Raw genomic sequence first — 23,488 nt, forward strand, 5'->3', positions numbered from 1 at the left:
CCTTTCATAAATTTTCGGCTTCATGTTTCCTTTTGCTCCTCTCAAACTCAGCATTAGACTTTATACCCAACGTTAGCCAATGGAAAAATTACTTTCGTCTAGTTTCCAAACTAGCCAATCAGCATAGAGTTCATAACCTTCCACCACTAGCTCTCCTGGCTGTCTCCCTACATGCGGCTGCCCCCATGAAGGACAAGTGTCCTCCACAGAAGGGGACACTATCTGATGTTCTGAAACACTGAAAAAACATGTGGCTTTGAAAACATGGTTGCAAATTCTGCCACACTCCTTTCACCAAAAGGCAGAGTCAAATTCGCATCCCCTGAAAACAAGGCTGCCTTGGTGACTTGCTTCTAGTGTATAGTCAAGACCTCCACATCTGAGGGTTCCACATCCATGGATACAAGGAGCCGACAGTACTATACCATTTCGTACGGAAGACTGGAGCATCCTTGGACTGTGGTACCTGCAAGGGGTCCCGGAGCCAATCTCCCGAAGATGCCGAGGGATAGCTCCGTGTAGAAAGTAGAATGAACGAGCCTGACTTCCCAGGCTAGCTCAGAGATGGCAGAGCCACTTCCCCCGGCTCTTTCGCAGGACACGCACTCTTGCAACCCAGACACTACGCTGTGACAAAGTGACACAGCCCAGGCCACACGGGGAGGCCATGCACATGGAGGGGCCCTGGCCAAGAGCCCCAGAGAAGGTCCAGCCAGCGGCCACGATCAACCCCACACATGTGGGGGAGGGGCCTTCAGGTGACTCCAGGGCCAGCCTTTGAGCCACCCCAGATGACACCAAATGGAGCAGAGACTGGGCTCTTCTGAGCACTGGCTAAATTGCAGATTCATGAGCAAAAACCTCTGCCAAACAAAACCAATTAACTTTGGGGTAATTAAACCACCAACTTTGGGGTAATTTTTATGCCACAGCAGGTAACCAAAATAAATAGAGAACTTTCTTTAGTGAAAACAAAACCATTTTTCCTGTACAACAATTGCCCAGGGAACTGGTGTACTAACACACACAAGACCCCAAAGGGGCTGCACACCAAGGCCCTGCAGAGAGGGAGCGGCCCGGGCTCTTCCCCACACACCCTGCAATGGTGTCACCACCACTGCTACTCTGGCCACGGCTGCTGCCAGGGCAGCCCACTAACTGGGCACGAAGGAGGCCAGTGCCAGCGCCCACTCGGGATGGAGGAAAGGAACACAAACTCCAGGTGGATCATGAGAAAGCTGGTCCCTAGGCGCAGGGGCCAGCAGACACCAGGCTCCTCTCTTGGTGTGGGTGAGGCCTCCGGCTTCCTGGGAAGCTCAGGCCAACTGTGAGCCCCATGGGACAGCCGCTGCCACCCCTGCCAACCACTGACCCGGAACCCAAACCACACCAAAAGTAACTTGTACTCGTCTCTTCCCTGCCACCTGAAAAAACCCGATACAGGTATTAGGGGCTCACAGGTAAATCCAGCAAGTGATGTGTTTGCCAAAGATAGTTCAAGTAATACTCATTCGAATAGCAATAGTTTCTTATACAGGATTTCCTCCCTTTATTTTTATATTTAAATTTAAATAGGACCTGGCAAATAGAAAATGATTGTCTTTATTTTCACATTTATAAATAAATAATAATAAGAAGAATTAAAATGCAGCTTATGCATCTAATCTTGGTTTTTTGTGTGGCCTTGATCAGATAACCTATTTAATTTTTAAAATATTTCTCTAAAATTAAAATGCTTATTTTTTTTCAAATGTATAAATACTCTGTCAAAAATATTAATTCTTATTGAAGTAAAATTTCCAGGACATGCAAGCTAACTTTTTTAGATGAATAAAAGTTCAAATAGCTGACATCTTTATTTTTTTAACATAGGAAGATTAAACTTGGAATTTTAAAAAATAATTTTCGGCAATGATAAAAATAAACAGATAAAAGATTCTGTATCCAGTGACTGAGCATTTGCTTCAATTAGCCTTGGTAAATACTAAAAATGGCCATCTTCTGTTGTAGTGACAACACTGGTTTGTAAATCACCTTTAAGAGGCACATTAACATGTACTCTAAAACAATTTATATCTATCATAGTTTTGAAAAAGACTGTTATATCACAATTATCTCAAAGAACACTGTCCTTATGGAAGGAAAAGAAGTGGTTACTCTGAGTCTGGCTCCTTTGCCTGAGGTTTAAAATCAAGTCTACTCTGGAGGGTACATGGTTACTTCACAAAGCACTCTAACTTTCTGGAGAAAACAAAAACCACACCTTCCTGAGGACGTGTCCACAGAGGTCTCATTCCCACCAGTTCTGCCCCCTCCCCATCACTCGCCCTCAGCTGACCACTTCCACCGGGTAGGTTCGCGAGCACTCCTCTAGGCCTGATTTAGGAGTATAAAGTAGGCACAAACTTAAACCCTAACTGCAACCTCTTTTGCATGCAGAAACACTTTTAATTTAGCCAAGTCCTACCTGTAGATCAGATTCAATGAGAAAAATGCCCAATGCAATCACCGCGTCTCTCCGCCTGTCATCCAACTGGAAGATGCCGTGGAAATCGACTGGGCACATACACAGCAGCTTCTGGACCTAGAAGATGAGACCACACGAACAAACAAAAAAAGCCCATAGCTTAAAAAAATATAAACCCACACTCAGATAAACCAGTACCAAAAAGCCCAGTGAATATATAGAACAAATAAGTCATTTTTTTCCAACCAAAAGGTCATAAAAAGGACACCTCCAGCCTCTGAAATGATGGTATACACACCCCTCCAAGGAACCTGGACCAAGAGCTGAAAGGCTGTGTCCACGGAGGTGGTAAAGCACGATGGCTAACGTCTGCCCTTCGGTGTCAGGGCAGTCCAGGGTCCCCACCTCCCAGTGGTGCCCGTGAGCAGGTTATGAAAACCTACAGGTAAGCTACCTATAGTCAAAAGGCCTCCCCTTAGGGCTCTTTAAACATTAAATGTGTGTAAAGCACTCAGAACTGTGAGGGGTACACAGTACGTGCTCAATAAACAATATATATTGTTACTGGACATGGCATGGTGGCAGGCAGAGGGCAGCAGGCAGGCAGTCAGCAATTTCCTGAATAAATAGAAACACTAGGATTATCGTCAGAACACACCAACAGTAAATGTCTGTCATAAAAGAACTAAAAATCAGGATTTATTATGAAAAGGAAATCAAGTGATGCCAATCTTGAAAATCTCTGCCAGAGCAAGCTCTGAACAGAGCTTTAAGATACACCAGGAGGCCCTAACCTTGCTGTCCCATGGACCCAATGAGAAGTCTCTCACTGACATTTACGTGGTCTGGTGGGATGTTCTAATAGCAAAGGAAATGGAAGCCAGTGATTGCCATTTGCCCTGAAAATGAATCAGTCAATTACCACTGTAATTTTTTTACAGAAAGTAATTTGCTGTTGTTCCCTTCAGATTTTAAAAGGGCAAATACAAGAGGACAAACTGAAACTGGCAAAGATTATGTAAAATACTTTCACCCCAGTGTTGTGTATACTAATTGAAACTCTGAAACAAGCTAAATATTTAACATTAGGAAAATAATCATGATGAACCACTTGATCAAATATTAGGTTAAACCCTAACTGCTGATATTCAACCATTTCTGACCTACAAAAACAATGCTTCTGTAAAGTTTAACCTAATGTTACAGACATTAAAAATGGCATTTTTCTATGACTAAGCAGTGACACAGAACAATGTTCTAAATGTTCTATAAGTTCACGAAAGGAATGATCTGAATTACATACAGAAAAAATGCTGGAAGAAAATACATCAGGGAGTTCCCTGGCGGTCCAGTGGTTAGGACTCAGCGCTTTCACTGTCGTGGCCCGGGTTCAATCCCTGGTCGCGGAACTAAGATCCCGCAAGCCATGAGGCGCAGCCCAAAATATACGTGTGTGTGTGTGTGTGTGTGTGTGTGTGTGTGTGTGTGTGTGTGTGTGTGTGTGTGTGTGGTCAAAGTGTTAATAGTTTTGACAGATAGGATGACCAGAGGTGAGACATTTCTTCTTCATGCTTTTTTATATTTGCCAAAATATGTTCTAAAGGAAAATATTTCTTGTGTAATCAGAAAAAACATCCAGTAGGTTAAAATAAAAATACATACACATGAGGGGGAATCCATGCTTGTGTGATTAAATGCTTAGGCAAAAGAGCACACAGCAACGGGCAAGTGAGGAACGGAAGTCGAACTTCCCCCTCATCACTGGGAGAACATGCTTCATGATCGGGGGAAATAAAACACGAAGGAGCTGCAGACCAAGCATGGTAAAGTGATCATTGCAGAGACTCACACTCACATAACAGACAGTCAAGGCTCTCAAGAAACACGCTTGCAAATAAGAAATCCACCACAAGGTGGATTATATCAGAAGGAGCCATTGAGATCCAGAGCTGACCCTTGAGCCGGCACTGACCCGAGGCCTGCGGAAGCCCTCCCACAGGCCCCACCCCCGGCAACACAGACCTGGGGGGGACCCCAAGGCTGGAGGACAAAGTGAGACTCAGAAACGAGGCAGGACTGGCCCAACCTCATTACTAAATATGGAAAAGCTGTAACTGTACAGAAAAGATGACCCTTCAACAGTCCCACATGTCAACACAGACAAGCCTAAGATTTTATATGCTCGTGCTCTCAGTCCTGTCCTCTGTCCCTGGAGGCTTTGGGGGGGGCAGGGTAAGGATCATGCTGTATTTTTCTGTAGAAGTGAAATGCACTTGGACTTTGGAGTTAGACCCAGAGTCACCAGGCGACACGTCGAGCCTCAGCTTCCCATCTATACAGCGTCCCTGTGGGGCCAGGTACGGAGGCACAGCCCTCACCTGGGCTCAGGACTCGCTCCACGGCAAGTGGTGGGCATAGTCCACGGCACTGTGCATCAGTAAGGGCCTTTCAATGGCTCCTATGAGGGTCGACAGAAGCAGGATGCCTGTAACTCATTCACTCACTATTCACTGGGCACTACTTGCGGGAGGCGCTGCCCTGGGCGCTGTGGATGCGGAGTGAACCTCGGACCAGGCCCTACCCTCGTTCCAGAGGGGGACAGACAACCTGGGTGAGGACCAGAGATGAGGTCGTGTAAGAGGCGTTAATTCTCCCGGTTGAAAGTTAAGGGAAGAGCTGTCCCTCTCCTTCTCTTTCTTTGAGAACTCACACTAGAAAACTTGCCAAAGGAAGGATTTCCTCCTTTCTTGGAACTGTGCATAAATTCTTTTGAAGACTAGATTGGCACTTTGCGAGCTTTATGACTTAGGAATGTCTTTCTCGAGGACCTGGAGAGCATCTCTTTGGAATGTACACATCGAGGGAGACAGCACCCATCTCCCCATCTCTGGGGAGGACAGGAGCCTAACTTCCATGGGCTTCAGGCTCCAAGTTGCAAAACCACCTCCTGTCATAAAGGTGGGAGGATGAAGCCAATCAGCTAACACAGTCCATCACTCCAGTTACCAGGTAGTTAGCATGAACTAAGTGTGACAAATGGTGCTGACAAGTCCTCTTATTTGATTTTAGCCCAGTGAGACTTCTAAACAACTATAAAACAATAAATTTGCGCTGTTCTAAGCCACTAAGGTTGTGGGCATTTGTTACAACAGCAATAGGAAACTAATACAGTTGGTCACAGAGTTGTAAACAAAACTCAAAACCTGGACTGCCTATCAAGAAAGATATAAAAATTAATCAGGAAAAAAAAAATTAATCAGGTTACAGGCAATATTTATTTCCTTCTTTACTCTTTTCTGTATTTTCTGTAAGGAATACTGTTAACTGCAGAATCAGAAAAAAATTTTAAATAGTAGAAACAATTTTGCCACTAATGCAAATCTTATTTCTAAAATGACAATAATACTTATACTCTTAGAGCTCAGAAAATAAGAGAAGAGTGTATAATATTTCAATGGATAGAATCTGGGTAATCCAAGAACAAAAAAGTAACATAAAACCGAAAGAAAATCTAGGTCAACTGAACAAAGTAGATGTTTTTTACATACAGCAGTCCTACTACAACTTCTTTAATTCTAACATCTTAATGTCAGCAAAACAACTGCTACTTAACTATAACTTCCCCAAGAGTTTCAATCTAAGTAGGAAGGTTTTTAAAAAGCAGGTGATGCAGCTATCTGGCCCTGATGCAGGTGCGTGGCTGCAGAGAGGGGGTGGCTGGGTGGGGACCTAGGCCGGTGCCACCTGGGACAGGAAGCCCAGGCACATCAAGCTCAACCTCACAAACCAGCCTTGAAAATGCTCCACAGCTCTGTGTAAACGAAAACCAAATTGATTAAATTACTTCATTAGCAAAAAAATCACGGAAATACTGGATTGTGACATTGAGCTTTCCTTGGTAAAATTTCTCTAAGGAAACACGCAGCACACACAGGCCCAACCCCCACACTGAGAGGACGCTCGGCCCCAGGCCTGAGGGCCACTGACGACCCCCAGTCACAGGCAGGGTCCCAGGCAGAGGCCGGGGGAGGGCGCAGCCTCGGCTGCCAAGCGTCCACTTTCAGGAGATGATGTGCCATCCTGCTTCACAGGTTGGGCAACTTGGCCCTGATGGGTTAAGTATGATCTCAGGCAGCAGGCACTTCCCTAGACCCCCTGACTTCTGTCCCCCGACTCATGCACCCCCACTGGCCCCGCTCATGCACCCCCACTGGCCCCCAACTCCGACACAAACTCCATGCACATGTGCAGCCTGGCAAGGGAGGTCCTCCCACATACCGACACCCAGCCTGGACCTCTGCCAGGCCACTTCCAGGGTCTCCACTGTCTGCAACATTTCTCAACCTGTCTCGTCTCCCCACAAAACCCTCCCATCGTTCTAAGACGCAGCTCCCCCTCTCCTGCTTGTCAAGCTGCTCTGGCTGGACATCAGGTCTATCCCCTCACACCTCTCAGGAGCCCACCAAGAACCCTGGGCTGAGATGCCTGCCCTTCTCATGTCTTACCTTGGAGCCCCTGTGTACTTACCTTCCGTCCCCTGCAGACGGGACTGTGTCCCCCTGGTCACGTGCCCACCACATCCCCATTAACTATCCCCATTCTACAGCTTACAAAAGTGAGGCACAGAGAGGTCAAAGTTCTAATGCAGAATAAAGCTTGAACGCTATAATGAAGAAAAAATGAAAAAATAACATTGAATGATTTTCTTCAGAAGTTTACAACAAATTAACAAGTAGTTTGGTTTCTTTGGGGTGAGGGGGGGGAAGAGCCTGTCATTATAAAAGGTCACTAAGCTCAAAATCTGAAAGAGACGGCCAGGGTCGCTCCCATTTATGAAAAGGATCCAGAGGGGTTGGCTCTGCATGCCACTCTGAGGAGGCCAGTAAGGAACAGACCACAGGAGGCAACAGAGATAACTTCCTCAGACTTTGAGAAGCCCTGACAGTACTATAACCCAAGGCTGTTAAGAGAGATGCCTTGAGGTGAATTTACTGCCAAAGTAAGGAAATGCCGAACCAAGTTAGAGAAAATAAGATGCCCTCACAAGTCTGGATGAGTGGGCAGAACACCACAGATGAGAACTCAACATGAGAGTGGGTGTAGGTCAGGTATGTAGGTCAAAATAAAGCTACAATAATAGCGTTACAAGCTGGCCAATTAAACTTTTAAGTATGCAACTTTTGTTATCTGAAACCTCTGGGAATAGTCTTCCTGGAGAAACAAAAGTCCCTGAGAACTGAAGATTATGCTTTAAGTATTAGTGGTATTTTGTTGTTGTTAAATCTGTTTTTTAATTGTCATTCTCCTACGTCCTGCCCCCTTAGAGAACACTGAACATAAGTCAACATTTTCTAAGTGACTCAGAGCGAGCATGATAGACAAAGGTGATTGTGACATGATGCTTGTGTCTTAAAACTATGCCAATTTTGGCACACTGACAGATCATCTCCCTCAAGCCTCAGCTTTCCCAGGTATAAAAGGATGAACAGATAGATTTTTGCAATGTCTGCTCTAGCAATAAAATCCGGTGAGCCAAGAACTTCCACCTGCAGCCATGAGAGAACAGCAGGATCTGGATTTACCTTCCTGCCAAAAAACAACAGAAAGATGGACAAATACATGAAACCACTGGTTTCATACCCTGGAAAAGCAGCACAGGACTGAAATGCTTAGAGAGGAAACAAGGTGAGCCCTACAGCTGCCCTGATTTTCTGCCAGAAGATGCATCCTGGACCACAAAAAGGGAAGCGCATCCCAAGCAGATCATGCTGGTCTCACTAAGCTGAGGAGACAGAAATGGGAGTACTGGAAGTCTAAAAGCAGCTGGGAATTCTGGAGAAGAGAGAGCTCAACAGAAAAAAAGCTCCACAAATCTGCAAGAGTTCCCCTGAGTCTTTGATGAATATACTAAGACAGACCAGGGTAGGGTAATACTCCACAATGTTGGGCAAAAAACAACCAAGGAACTGTGAGATAAATGGTTCCTGGGTTCTCACAGAGCTGAGAGGAGTCTGAGTTACTCCCAGCCAGAGCGAAAAACCCACAAAGCATTCAGTGGAGAACTTGAAGGGCCACACCTCAGCAGTGGGGCTAAACTACCCGTCGCAAAAGCTATTTCAGACCTGCCCTAACAAAGTTTAAAAACCAGCTCTGAAATAGACGCAGAAAAAGCATGTGAAAAAATTCAACACCCTTCATGATAAAAACACTCAACAGGGACTTCCCTGGTGGTCCAGTGGTTAAGACTCCGCACTTCCATGGCAGGGGGCACAGGTTCGATCCTTGGTTGGGGAACTAAGATCCTGTATGCTCCCCGTGTGGCCAAAAAAAAAAAAAAAAAAAAAAAAAACACTCAACAAACTAGGAACTTCCTCAACCTGATAAAGATTATCTATGAAAAACCCACAGCCAACATTGTACATAGTAAAAGATGGAAAGCTTACCCCCCCAAGATCAGGAACAAGATAAGGATGTTCACTCTCAACACTTCTACCCAGTGTTGTGCTGGAGGGTCTGGTCAGGGCAATTAGACAAGAGAATGAAATAAAAGCCATCCAGACTGGAAAGAAAAAAGAAAAACTATCTCTATTTGCAGATGACATGAGCTAAAGGAGAGGTACCCCACCCCCAGGCCATGGACCGGTACCAGTTCGTGGCCAGTTCAGAACCGGGTGACACAACAGCAGGTGAGTGGCAGGGGAGCGAGCGAAGCTTCCTCTGTATTTACAGCCGCTCCCCATCACTTGCATTACCACCTGAGCACCGCCTCCTATCAGATCAGTGGCAGCATTAGATTCTCACAGGAGCACAAACCTCACTGTGAACTGTGCATGCGAGGGATCTAGCTTGCACGCTCCTTACGAGAATCTAATGCCTGATGATCTGAGGTGGAGCTGAGGCGGTGATGCTAGTGCTGGGGAGCGGCTGCAAATACAGGTTATCATTAGCAGAGAGGTTTCACTGCACAGAGACCATAATAAATTAATTGCTCAAAAATTCATATCAAGACCCTATCAGTGAGTGGCAAGTGAAAACAAGCTCAGGGCTCCCACTGATTCTGCATTATGGTGAGTTGTATAATTATTTCACTATATATTACAATGTAATAATAACAGAAATAAAATGCACAATAAACATAATGCACTTGAATCATCTGGAAACCATACCTTTCCCCCACACCAGTCTGTGGAAAAATTGTCTTCCAAGAAACTGGTTCCTGATGCCAAAAAGCTGGGGACCGCTGATCTAAAGAATCCACTAAAAAAAAATTAGACCTAATAAATAAGTTCAGCAAAGTTGCAGGATACAAGATCAATATAGAAGAATCAACTGTAATCAGACTTTCAGTTTTACAAGATGAAAAGAGTTCTAGAGATGGATCGTGGTGATTGTAGTAAAACATTACGAATGTATTTATTTTAAAATAAATGTATTTATATTTATTTATGGCTGCGTTGGGTCTTTGTTGCTGTGCGGGGGCTTTCTCTAGTTGTGGAGAGCAGGGGCTACTCTTCGTTGTGATGCACGGGCTTCTCATTGCAGTGGCTTCTCTTATTGCGAGCATGGGCTCTAGGCATGCGGGCTTCAGTAGTTGTGGCACAGGGGCTTAGTTGCTCCATGGCATGTGGGATCTTCCCGGAGCAGGGATTGAACCTGTGTCCCCTGCACTGGCAAGTGGATTCTTAACCACTGCGCCACCAGGGAAGTCCCTATGAATGTATTTAATATCACTGATCTGTACACTTAAAAGTGATTAAGATGGCAAATTTTAAATTATGTATATTTTACCACAAAAAAGGAAAAAGGGAAAAATCAACTGCATTTCTATACAGTACCAATGAACAGACTGAAGATGATATTAAGAAATTATTCCATGGTGACTTTTACGTCGTGAATTAATTCCATTTACAATACATCAAAAGAACAAAATACTTAGGCATAAATTTAACAAAGCCTTGAAGTACAAAACTTACATTCTAGAAACTACAAAACCTCACTGAAAGTAAAGACCTAAATAAATGGAAAGATATCCCATGATCATGGATGATAAGAATTAATATTAAGAGGGCAATTATACTCTAAATTGACCTACAGATTCAACACAATCCCTATTATAACCCCAGGTGACTTCTTTGCAGAAATTGATAAGCTGATCCTAAAATTCACAGGGAAATTCAAGAGACCCACAACAAACAAGGCTATCTTGAAAAGGAAGAGCAAAGTTTGGGGACTCACTCGTCCCAATTTCAAAACTTACTACAAAGTGACAGTAATCAAGACAGTGTGCTAGGGTAAGAACAGATATATAGACCAATGCTAAAATAAAAACAGCTGCCACCCTAGAATTCTATAGTCAGCAGAAATGAAGCTGAAAAAAAAACTTTTTCAAATAGGACAAAGCTGAGAGAATTAATCACACTAGCAGACCTGTACTATAAGAAATGTTAAAACCAATAAAGTAAGGGGAACTTCCTGGTGGTCCAGTAGTTAAGACTTCACGCTTCCACTGCAGGGGGTGCGGCTTCAATCCCTGGCCGGGTAAGTAAGATCCCACATGCCTCATGGTGTGTCCCCCACCCAAAAAAATCCATAAAGTGTAAACATCAATCTACATAAAGAAATGAAGAGAACTGAAAATACTGTATATATGAATATGCATATTTTTCATATTTTATGATGATTTAAAGAAATTATAATAATGTACTGTGGAGTTTATAACATAGAAGTAAAAATCTATGACAGCAATCACAAAAAAATGGGGTCAGATCAAATTACAATTATAAGGTTATTACACTATAAGTGAAGTGGTATAATGTTATTTGAAGGTAGACTATGATAAATTAAAGAGATGCATATTTCAATCCTAGAACAACCACTTAAAAAGAGAGACCTGTAGTTAATAAGCCAAAAGTGGAGATAGGGCTTCCCTGGTGGTGCAGTGGATGAGAGTCCGCCTGCTGATGCAGGGGACACGGGTTCGTGCCCTGGTCCAGGAAGATCCCACGTGCCACGGAGTGGCTAGGCCCGTGAGCCATGGCCGCTGAGCCTGCGCACCTGGAGCCTGTGCTCCGCAACGGGAGAGGCCACAACAGTGAGAGGCCCACGTACAGCAAAAAAAAAAAAAAAAAAAGTGGAGATAAAATGGAATACCAAAAAATGCTGAATTAATCCAAAGGAAGGCAAGAAAAGAAAAAGAGAACAAAAACCAGATGAGACAGATAGAAAACAAATATCAAGATGGTAGATTTAAATCCAACCATATTAATAATTACATTAAATGTAAATGGTCTAAGAACTCCAACTACAAGGAAGAGATTTTCAGACTGGAAAAGCACGCTACATGCTGTCAACAGGAAAATCACTTTAAATGTAAAGGCAGAAGCTAAAAGTAAAAGGATGGAAAAAGATATACTATGCAAACACCACTAACAAGAAAGCTGGAGTGGCTATATTAATAACAAAGTAGATTTCAGAACAAGGAATATTACTATTCATGATTATAAAGAGGTCAATTGATGACAAGGATATAACAATCATAAATGTGTATGAGCCCAAGAATCAAGTTTCAAAATACATGAAGCAAAAACTAACAAAACTCAAAGGAGAAATCGACAGATCCACAATTATGGTTGGAGACCTCAACAATCCTCTCTCAGTAATTGATAGAACAAACAGAAAATCAGTAAAGATACTGAAGACTTAAAAAACCTACTTGACCTTATGGATATTTACAGGAGACTCCACCCAACAAAAGAAGAATACACATTCTTTTCTTGTACAATTGGAAAATTCACGAAGATGTATCTTACTTATGCTGATTCTTAAAGCAAGTCAATGAATTTAAAAGAACTGAAATCAAACGAAGTATGTTTTCTGACTGCAACAGAATTAACTTAGAAATCAATATCAGAAAAACATCTATAAAACTCCCCCATGTTTTGGAAATTAAACAACATACTTCTAAATACCTCTGAGTCAAAGAAGAAATCCTATGGGAAATCAGAAAATATTTTGAACATAATGAAAAAGAAAACACAACATATTAAAATTTGTGGAATGTTGTTAAAGCAGCACTTAGAGGGAAATTTACATCTTTAAAGGCTTATATTATCAACAGAAAAGAAAAAAGGTCCAATATTCTATGATCCCATAGTTATATAAGTCCCCCCAAAAGATCTAACAGACAATTTTCCTAAGTGAGAAAAGACATCTAAAAAAACAATATTTAGGGCTTCCCTGGTGGCGCAGTGGTTGAGAGTCTGCCTACCAATGCAGGGGACACGGGTTCGTGCCCCAGTCTGGGAAGATCCCACGTGCCGCGGAGCAGCTAGGCCCATGAGCCATGGCCACTGAGCCTGCGCATCCGGAGCCCGTGCTCCACAACGGGAGAGGACACAACAGTGAGAGGCCCGCGTACCGCAAAAAACAAACAAACAAAAAAACCCAATATTTAATATTCATACTAAATGTAATTTTCACAAATCTATTTAAACTGGTCTCAAATATTCCCATCTACAAGCTAATCGTGACATTTTATTTTACTTATTACTAGTATTTTAAATTCTTCACCAATCCCCTAAAGGCTATTAAACTGTTAAACTGCTCTTAAAATAAAGTCCACCATCATTTCCACTACCTGTCCTGGGTCCTCATGTCCTGCCCACCCCTACCCCCAAGCTATAACCACTATAGCCTACTCTAACGTCATCAAATGAGTCAAAAATGTTCCTACCTCTCGGCCTTTGCACAAGCTGTATCCTCTGCTAGGAGAATTCCTTTGTACACACTTCATCAGCTACCTCCTTCAGCTCTGTTTAAAATCTTCCTTGAGGGACTTCCCTGGTGGTCCAGTGGTAAAGAATCCGCCTTCCAGTGCAGGGGACGTGCGTTCAATCCCTGGTTGGCGAACTAAGATCCCACATGCCGAGGGGTAACTAAGCCTGAGCGCCTCAACTAGAGAAAACCTGCACACCACAACTAGAGATAGAGAAGTCAGTGTGCCACAATGAAGAGCCCATGTGCCACAACTAGGACCGGATGCAGCCAAAAATAAACAAATAAAATAAGTAAATATTTTTTAAAAATAAAAAAATAAAGTCTTCCCTGGTCCCCCTATAAATTGGGAGCCCATTTTATCTCTCCTCATACCACTTACCTTTTCTTTAAATTGAGATAAAATTCACCAACATCATTTACTTTTTGTGTGTGTGTGTGTGTGTGTGTGTGTGTGTGTATGCGGGCCTCTCACTGCTGTGGCCTCTCCAGCTGCGGAGCACAGGCTCTGGACGCGCAGGCTCAGCGGCCATGGCTCACGGGCCCAGCCGCTCTGTGGCATGTGGGATCCTCCCGGACCGGGGCACAAACCCGCGTCCCCTGCATGGGCAGGCGGACTCCCAACCACTGCGCCACCAGGGAAGCCCCCATCATTTACTTTTTTAATTGAAGTATAATTGATTTACAATGTTTCAGGTGTACACTGTAAATCAATTATACCATTTAGAGGGAAGAGAAGGAGAGGGAGGAGGAGGGAGGTGGCAGCGTGGTGCTGGAGGAGGAGCGGGAGGGGGATGGAGAGGAGAAGGCTCCTGGGTGGCATGGCGCACCTGCTCCTCCAGGTGCTGCCCAGCCCCCTGTCAGCCAGGGCTGAACCCCTGCAGGATAAGGAAACCTGCGTGGGTACTAACAATCAAAGCTAGCTACACCTGTGACACAGGACGCTGCTGTGAACAGTCTCAGTGCTGCAACTACTACTGTGAACTCCGGTGGTTCTGGCTCGTGTGGACCATCATTCATCCTGAGCTGCTGCTGCGTGTGTCACCACCGCCGAGCCAAGCACTGCCTTCAGGCCCAACAGCAGCAACCTGAAATCAACCTGAAAGCCTACCGGAAGCCCACAATTACTCAGCGCTGCCATTTTATTTCAGGTTTTTGCCAAACTATTTACTACCTCCTTATGAGGAAGTGGTGAACCGACCTCCAACTCCTCCCCCACCATAGTGCCTTCCAGCTCCAGCAGCAGCAGCTGCCTGCACAGTGTGGCCCTACAGGCGGCAGCCCCCCAGGCGCCAATCCCACCAGGGGCTCCCAGGAGGCTCAGAGCAGCCCCTTGTCAGGCCCAGCAGAAGCAGCATGCGACCCCCGAGCATTGCTGACCCTGAGCCCTCCAACATGCCAGCAGACCCAGCAGCCATCAAAGCCCCTGGGATGGAGTCCAGCGGCTCTGTGGCCGGCCTGGGGGAGGTAGACCCTGGGACCTTCCTGGACAAGGATTCCGAATGTAAGGAGGAGCTGCTGAAAGAATATAGCTCCGAGCAGGGCAGCGCCCTCCCTGACAGCAAAGACAAGACACCCGGCAGACATCACGGCTTCACAGGTGACTCGGGCATCGAAGTGTGTGTGTGCAACTGGGGCCACCATGATGACAACCTCAAAGAGTTCAACGTGCTCATCGACGATGCTCTGGACAGGCCCCTGGACTTCTGCGACAGCTGCCACGTGCCGCCCCCTGGCAACGAGAAGGGCTCTGCCAGCCCTCTGAGGAGCAGGCCCAGCCGGGCACCCCCACCTGCCGCGGCTGCCTGCCTGCCTGCTGCTGAACACCATCAACGAGCAGGACTCCCCAAACTCCCAGAGCAGCAGCTCCCCCAGCTAGAGCAGGCCCTGCCTACACCCGAGAACTTGGTGACACAACCAGGGTAGGGGAGAACCATGAGAGAAGCATTAAGTGACTGTTCCTTATTTTTTTTTTCCCCCTCTGCTCCTGCATTTTCCTGCATCTCCAGGTACAGTTTGGGGTGTGGGTGCCTTGCCCCCCATAGAAACACAGTGTCGTGGAGGGCCAAGAAGTTGTCCTGTGACTCATTCCTCATACCCCACCCTGTCCCCCTTTACATCATGTCTCACTACCTGCTTGGGTCAGAGAGATGTGTGTTTCAGAAGCCCCCAAGGAGGGGATGAGACTGTGTCCTGAGGTGACTCTTGGTGATGGAGTGGATTCATGTTCTGGTGTGAGTTTACGAGAACCTTGCCGCATCTCAGTCCAAGAGAGGGGGCAGGTCTCAGCCCTGGGTGAAGCCCCCAGAGGTCCGGGGATTGTCGCCCCTTGCTGCCAGTGTCTCCGGAGCAGGAACTGGGCTCCTCCTATGGGAGGATAAGAGCTGACCGGCGGTTGCATGGTGGGTTGGTAAAGGGCTTGTGCTCTCAAATTCCAGGTGACGAGATCAAGGTGGCACGATGCATCCTGGAGGGGTCCCTTCCCAGCAGGTTCTGGCTGGCCGCGGACTGATTCAAGTGTGGAATATTACACCTGCCTTCTCTTTGGTTTTTCTCTTTTAAAAAAAAAAACAAAAACAAAAGCGAGCTGAAAATAAGAACTTGACCAATGGGCAGGCAAGAATTCTGTTTTGGAAAAGGAAAATTTGTGGCTTTTTCCCAACTTGGCCTTCAAAAAGTCCTGGCTACAGTTGAGCCAGAAGGAGATGTTTTGTGTGCAGGCTTGGGTGGGGGCTATCTCTGGAACTTCTGTGGGTGAGCAGGAGGCCCTGCACTGTGGCAGCAGATAGAGGTGCAGCTTTCCGCATCTCTGCCCTTTGATCTGTGCCCACAGGTGATCAGTACCCTCCCCCACCCCAAGCACACATCTGCTGGCCTTCCCGTCTCACTGTTCTCTACGAACAAATGAGGGGGCTGTGGGTCCTGAGAAAGGGCAGTCCCGCAGCCTGACTCACACAGTATTTTCTCTTGATTCTGAATAAGTTGTTTTGTTTATTTGTTTGTTTTTTCAAACTGACCATTTGGAAAAAATGCCTTGGTTATCTGTGGTTTTCTTGCCCTTTCCCTGCTCCGCCCCGCCTTGAATGGGGTAACTAATTTTTGTAGCCTATGTCAAGTGTCTAAGTGGCCCAGGTAGGAGGGTGAAGGCAGCCATCCCGAAGGACCACAGGATCCTTATCACTGTAGTTTGGCTTCAGAAACCAGTTGAGCTCTCACAGGAATAATCTGAATGGAAAAAGCAAACTGCTGAAACTAACATTCCCTATCCAGCTCTGTTCATATGAAGAGTTTGGTTCTTCCCCCACTCTTGAACGATGACATTCAGAGTAGACATTGATGTTATGGTAAGAAATGAAAGTATATATATGAACACACATGTATATATGTGTATGTGTGTATATATATATATATATATATATGTATATATATACACGCACACACACATGCACACAAAACAGACAAATCCAAGGCTGTGAGGTGAACGAGTGTCTGAGTTTGGAGTCCACAAAACCAAAATCCATGTTGAACAAAGTGCAGTCCATATACAGTGACTTTCTGGATAACCTGTGTGTGTCTGTCCATTGTGTGTGAGCCCCCAGCCCTGCTTTCCTGTGAATACACTTTGAACAGCAGCGACTCTGCTCACATTACCCACACGTTTGAAGCAGGCGCAGCCCTCTCAAGGTAACTTATTTTACGCATTTACTGTTTACTGAGCAAATGTCTGTGCACTTGGGTGTACTCAGCAGTGCTGTCGGCGGCAGTCCCCGCATTTGCCAGAGATGCTGTGCTCCAAGTAGAGGTTTTACTCTACCCATCACTGCAATTTGCACATTGCTCCACGGACACTCAGAGGCCTGTGTTCTGCTCCCTGTAAACGGAAGCGTGCTCTGAGCCTGTCTGCCTCCCTCAGCTGCTCCTGGCCCTCAGCGTCAGCCCCTGGGGGTGTCCACAACCGCTCGGGACAGAAGGTCAAGGTGGAACCTCAGACAGAAGCTGGACTAGATCTTCAGTGTCAAGCTCGGACTGGCTGTGGCCCAGACGTCAGCCTTGCGCAGAACTGCCAGGAGGGTTTGGTGGCCACCACAGTGCTGTAGGGCTTACCTCCCTCTACTGAGGTCCAGCACATAGCTAGTGTGTGGCGAGAGTGGGCAGGAGTGTGCCAGCGGCCCTCAGATGCTTTTTCTGCCACCTTTTTTTGTTTTGCTTTTTGTTTTTATCCCAAACAACTCACTGAAGTGTCTCAAGATCAAGTTTTACCAAAATGAATCCTGCTTGAGTTAACTGGTCGAAGGGATGGATTCTGGCCCTCTCAGTATTCCTTCTCCAGTCAGAGTGGGGAACTGGTCCATGTGTTTAAGGCTGGGTTCACTGCAGCATCCAACCCGAAAGGCACGAGAAGAAGAAAACACAGTGGGTGGAGCTGGGCTCGAGTCCAGCGTCACAGTCTGGCCCCTGCTACATGAGGCTGCCCTGCATGATGAAAGATGGAAGTAGGGAGCTGAAGGACTTGTGAGGGAGCCAGGGAGATTTGAGGGAGTCTGATGTTCCAGGTGAACAAGAAGAAAGGGGTTGGTCGAGGGTTTGGTGCTACATTCAGAAGATTTGCAAATACACATTCCCGTGTGAGGCACATCACCCTTTATCAGTTATTGTGAATATGTGTATTTTAAGCAATAAGATTCAGCTGGTCAGACTTTTCTGGGCAGCCTTGGTGACGTATTTCCTGTCCTGTGACTGTTCTGAAGACAGAGTGGCTCTAACCACTGTGAGAAGCCCAAATAAAGTCGATCCCCGAAAAAAAAAATGATACCATTTATACCATTTACTTTTGCTTCATGGCACTTGTTACCATTTTAAATCATAGTTACTTGTAGTTCTTTGTTTAAGGCTGTTTGTCTCTCTCCATGGTAAACGCCATGACAACAAGATCATGTCTATTTATTTGTCCCTCCAAGGCGCCCGTCCAGGGCCCATCACAGTGCCTGGCAATCAGCAGGCACTCAAAGACTTAGTGCATGAATGAATGGGTGGACGAGGTCACCATCTTTTGCTTTCATAATGGTGTACCCTTGGCTGTCCTGAATCCCGGCTTCCAGACCAGCTCTAAATGGAAACATTCAGAAGAGAATGGCTTCCACAGCAAAGATAGAGCCTCTCAGACTCAACGAATAAATGCAAGGGGGACCTGAGGGGTTTTGCCTCAAACCTGTATTTACGCATCAGGTTTTCACACAAATGAAAGTAGGGCTCTGGCTGGCTTGGCAATGTTCACAAAAGGCCAAGCTTTTTTCATGAGAGAAGCAATACAAAAATATATAAATAAGAAACCAGGAAAATAAGTACACAGAAACATTTCAGCAACTAAAATCCATGATGGGAACAGCTGCTGGTGGAAGGGACTCGAGGCAACCACATTTTCACTGGATGCAAACTGCAAACACTGACAGCAAAAAAGAGAATCCACAGTGAGGAGTCACAAATAGAACATCTTTGCCCTCTGGGGGAGCAGACGGCTAGTGACACATCACTCCTGATTCTCCCTAGGGCACTGACATAAACAACGCAGCAGCCATAATCAGCTTCCTAACGCACACCAGCCTCAGGCCCTGAAATATCCACGGGTTCTTCCTTGTCTCACCAATTAGATGCAGACTCTGAGTCTAGGAACATAAACAAGGTCATCTGCTTTCTTCTCCAGCCTCATCTCCACTCTTCTCTTTAAACACATACTGTTCCGCTAAACACTATCACCTGCTGTTTCTCATTCTCCTCTGTGCTGTGCCCTCTGTTCTCTCCATCTAAAATGACCCTCCCTCGCCAATGCGCTTAGTACTTGCAAATGCCCATCCTCATGGCTTCCAAGCCATCCCTAAGTAAAATCTCAACTGAGGGTAACCTCCCAACACTTTTGCTTTCTCGGAGCACTTTTCACTTTTTTACCTTCTATTACATTCTTCACAAACCTATTAAGAGCCATGGAGAAAAGGTTTGGGGCCCAAATTAGAAATTATCTGCACCTCCCACTCCCACCCCAGCAAAGTACAAAACAGCTAAATATCCTCCCAGGGTATTTTTATTGAAAAGCTACACAGTTCACCACCAGCTCCTTTCTGGACAGACACTGGCCAGCCCTGCACCTAATACTGCTGCTACTAATTTGTAAGTTAGTTGAGGGTCAGGATTGTGTGCACACCTAGCAGACCCAGAGTGGGCACAGCCAGGAGTCAGTGCTCAAGCAGCAGGACTGCAAGCATGAAGAGAACACAGAACATTCAAGTTTCCACATAACGGAAAACAAAAACATGGCAACATCACACGATCCTAGCAATTCTGCCTTGGGAGCTGTTTGCTTAATTCACAATATAAATAGCCAACCATGGTCAATATCATTATCTTGGGCTCAAAAGAATAAGGTACCCTTTTAGGCTGACTGAGTTGGCAGGAAAAAATACAGGAAAATCCAACCTTGTGAAGCTATAGATAAACATGCACAAGGTGTCTTGCTAATGCTATCACAACTAAGTACAATCCTTTGGAAACAGGTGGGCAGTAAACATCAAGACCCATCAGTGATTTAACACAAGGATGTAATTCAGAAGAAGACAACATGCTAGGTGTACAAACATGCTGTTTTACATGGAAAAACTAGAAAGTCTAAACAGAGAAATGCTTAAGTATGGTCTATCAACGCAAAAAATGACATGCCACCATCAAAATAATAAATATGGGCTACTTTTGCAAAAAGCAATAAAGTGAACATAGCTATATATGGTTAAAAACTAAAACAGAGGGCCTCCCTGGTGGCGCAGTGGTTGAGAGTCCGCCTGCCGATGCAGGGGATACGGGTTCGTGTCCCGGTCTGGGAGGATCCCATATGCCGCGGAGCGGCTGGGCCCGTGAGCCATGGCCGCTGGGCCTGCGCGTCCGGAGCCTGTGCTCCGCAACGGGAGAGGCCACAACAGTGAGAGGCCCGCATACCGCAAAAAGAAAAAAAAAAAACTAAAACAGAGCTTTAAGAAATGACAGTGCTGATGGGTTAATGTCATGGGCTGAATCGTGTCCTCCATCAAATTCATATATTGAAGTCCTAATGCCTAGGTACCTCAGAATGTGACTGTATTTGGACATAAGGTCATGAAAGAGGTAATTAAGTTAAAATCAGGTGATGAGGGAGGGCCAGTCCTACCAATCTGACTGGTGTCCTTCTAAGAAGAGGAGATTAGAACACAGACAGACACAGAGGGAGACCATGTGAAGACACGGGGAGAAGACGGCCATCTACATGCCAAAGAGAGAGAGGCTTGTACAGAAACCTGCCCTGCTGACACCTTCATCATGGCCTTCCAGCCTCAGAATTGTGAGAAACTTCATTTCTGTTGTTTAAGCCACGGTGGCCCTTTGTTATGGCAGCCCCAGAAAACTAATACAGTTAATGTGGCTTGATTACAGGTAACATATTTTTCTTCTTCCAATTTCTTCCTAAAATATTTTAGAGTTCATTTAATAACACTGGTTCTAACAACATGAATATCCTCTGCTGAAGCTTATTCTCTCTCCTCTCCATGTTTTTGTTTTGTTTTTTTAACATGGCCTCACAAAGGAATGGGAGCAGGATGGGAAATTTTCAGCTTCGTGATGCTGAAAAACTGCCAATACCAGGATTTTCACTCCACAGCAGACCACTCTAAAGGACTGGATAAACATGAACTCCAGAAAGCCCACTGCCCTAAGCACCTGGCCACACATTCCTCCAGTTACTTATGAGTTACCCAGCACATCTCCTGAAGCACACCTGTCCACCAGGGAGGGTCCAGCCCATCCCTAACACCACAGTGCCCTTTAAACATCAGGTCAATAGTTAGCTAAACACCTCAAGATTCTGGCACCCTAACTGAAGAAGAGAGAGAGTATTTTCAGAAATGGGGAAGGAGTCTGATCAAAGCCTCTTGAGGGTGGGAAGGGGAGCAGGAGGGCATGGAATGCTGCCTGCTTTGCAGCTCTGCCTAGAACTCTCCACGTCCTGGGCTCAGGGTCCATTAGTACGGCACAGGCCAGGCGAGAAGAGGCAGGAACAGGTACCCTGACTTCCAGGGTACAGAGGAGTATGACCAGGCAGAGCCAGGAGGAGGCTCAGCAGGGGCGGCTCAGCAACATTCTCAAGACAGGCAAGATCCAGGAAAGCAGAGCAAAAGATGGGCAGGCAGATGGAAATCAGAGATGGATTCAGTGTAGGCAGGACTCTCTCTCTTCTCAATTTTTCTCCTCTCCTCTTTCCCCCAGAGGGAGAGGGCTGAGGCCTGAGTGGGCCTCACGGAGGGTGTCCTCAGAGGTGGGCTGCAATCCCAGGGGTGGGCTGGGACTCCAGTCTTAGAGGCAGCCTAACAGGAAAAGGTCAAAGCTCAGATAAGGATCCTAGAATTGATGCCCAGGGCCCTTGGGTCTGGCTACCTGAACACGGCAGGAGTGTGGTCACCAGACCTGGAGCACAAGAGCACATGGGGGACTTGCAACAAAACTGACTTGTTGCTGGCCACCTGAGCAACCAAATTAGGAGTTTCTTATTTACCTGGCCTAATGCATACCAATTAACAATAGGTGCTCAATAAATGCTTTCTGGATGAAAGAGAAAAATTAAGGAATTAAGGACAAGTAAAATGCACTCAGTAGTGACAGGCTTGGCTTCATGGCCTGGGGTTAGGGTGGGTGAATGGAGTAAGTCAACCCCACTGTGGCATGCCAGAGGGACAAAGATAGGGTAAGTTGTGTCATTAATGTGCCCCAGTGCCACTGAAAGCATGTCAGGCTGCCTGAGCTCCCATGTCTGAGCTGAGGTGTCAGGTCTAGTTCAGAAAACAGCCTTCCTCGGGTCAACCCTATCTGCATCAGGCCCCACTCAGTACTCTGTCTTCTCTGGAAAAAAGGAGGAGAAAGAGAAATGAAAACAAAGAAATGGGTGGGGGGTTTCAACACTCATCTCCCCACTTAAGTCTCCAGCTTTCTTATCCAAGGTGGGTACCCAGAAACTCTTACTCTTAAGAACCTCAAGAATCTTTCCCTTAGGAATGCTAATGGCTTCTCATCAACTGTTTTAAAGTAGGGGACTGCAGCAAGCAGACATACAGTATAGGACTAAATAGTAACAGTGATCCCAAGTATAATCAAGTCTCAGAATCGTAGATGAGGACAAGAGGAATTCACATATTTCCGATGCAATCAGCCACCTACAGAAACCTCCTCTTGAGAAAGTAGTTTTGGGTCCTCAGGACCACACACACAGACATAGTCATCCTCGCAGATAAATTTCATTACAGTGAAAGGATCTGAGCCAGAGAAACAGACACAGGTAGAGTCTGGAGAAAGCTGTGCAAGGGCTTCCTCTTGTCTCTCCCCCCTGTGAGGGTGCACTCCAAGCACACACCCCTTACAGCAGCAAGCAACGCAGTAACATGAGAGTGATGTCTGTGCCAAGATTTTTACTGGGGGCTGGTCATTTAGGCACTGCCTGCCTAGCAACCATCAAAATTCCAGATTCCCAGAAGGAAAGCAGGTGCTCACGTAAACCATGCTGCTTACACAGAGTCAGACACAGTGAACCATCCTGATCAGTTAGAGAATGGAAGGAACAGTTCAAGCACAAAGTTCCCGATGCCAGCCAAGGGCCAACCTTGTGAGCAAGCCCTTTTGAAGACAGCAGCTCCGGGGAATTCCCTGGTGGCGCAGTGGTTAAGAATCCACCTGCCAATACAGGGGACACGGGTTTGATCCCTGGTCCAGGAAGATCCCACATGTCGTGGAGCAACTAAGCCCACGTGCCACAACTTCTGAACCTGTGCTCTAGAGCCCATGCACCACAACTACTGAGCCCGTGCGGCACAACTACTGAGCCCGTGTGCCACAACTACTGAGCCCACGCGCCAGAACTACTGAAGCCCATGCGCCTAGAGCCCATGCTCCACAACAAGAGAAGCCACCACAATGAGAAGCCCGTGCACTGCAACAAAGAGTAGCCCCCACTCGCCACAACCAGAGAAAGCCTGCGGGCACCAACGAAGACCCAACGCAGCCAAAAAGAAATTAATTACTTAATTAATTTTAAAAAAAGAAAAAAGAAAGAAAGAAACTGGTAATAATAGCCTAGGTTTTTTGGGTTGTTTTTTTTTGTGTGGTACGCGGGCCTCTCACTGTTGTGGCCTCTCCCGTTGCGGAGCACAGGCTCCGGACGCGCAGGCTCAGCGGCCATGGCTC

At 46.0% G+C, this 23,488-nt stretch overlaps 1 protein-coding gene and 1 pseudogene across 3 annotated transcripts in view; one reads left to right on the forward strand and one right to left on the reverse strand.

Moving 5' to 3' along the window:
• The window catches only part of PI4KA (phosphatidylinositol 4-kinase alpha), a 95,092-nt gene that overhangs the window by 69,531 nt on the left and 2,073 nt on the right, over positions 1-23,488 (reverse strand). For both annotated transcript variants that reach the window (XR_014295791.1, XM_082641532.1), the window contains exon 2: positions 2,468-2,584. Coding sequence is in view for 1 of the 2 variants with exons in the window: in XM_082641532.1 (XP_082497658.1) it covers positions 2,468-2,584 (117 nt within the window). In the remaining variant the exon portion in view is untranslated. The remainder of the gene's footprint in view (positions 1-2,467; positions 2,585-23,488) is intronic.
• Positions 14,034-15,708, forward strand: LOC309814765 (WW domain binding protein 1-like; annotated as a pseudogene). Its single transcript has one exon. The product of its transcript is annotated as a WW domain binding protein 1-like (transcript).

This window comes from Mesoplodon mirus, assembly GCF_964341445.2.
Source record: "Mesoplodon mirus genome assembly, chromosome: 13".
In the NCBI taxonomy this organism is placed as follows: domain Eukaryota; kingdom Metazoa; phylum Chordata; class Mammalia; order Artiodactyla; family Ziphiidae; genus Mesoplodon; species Mesoplodon mirus.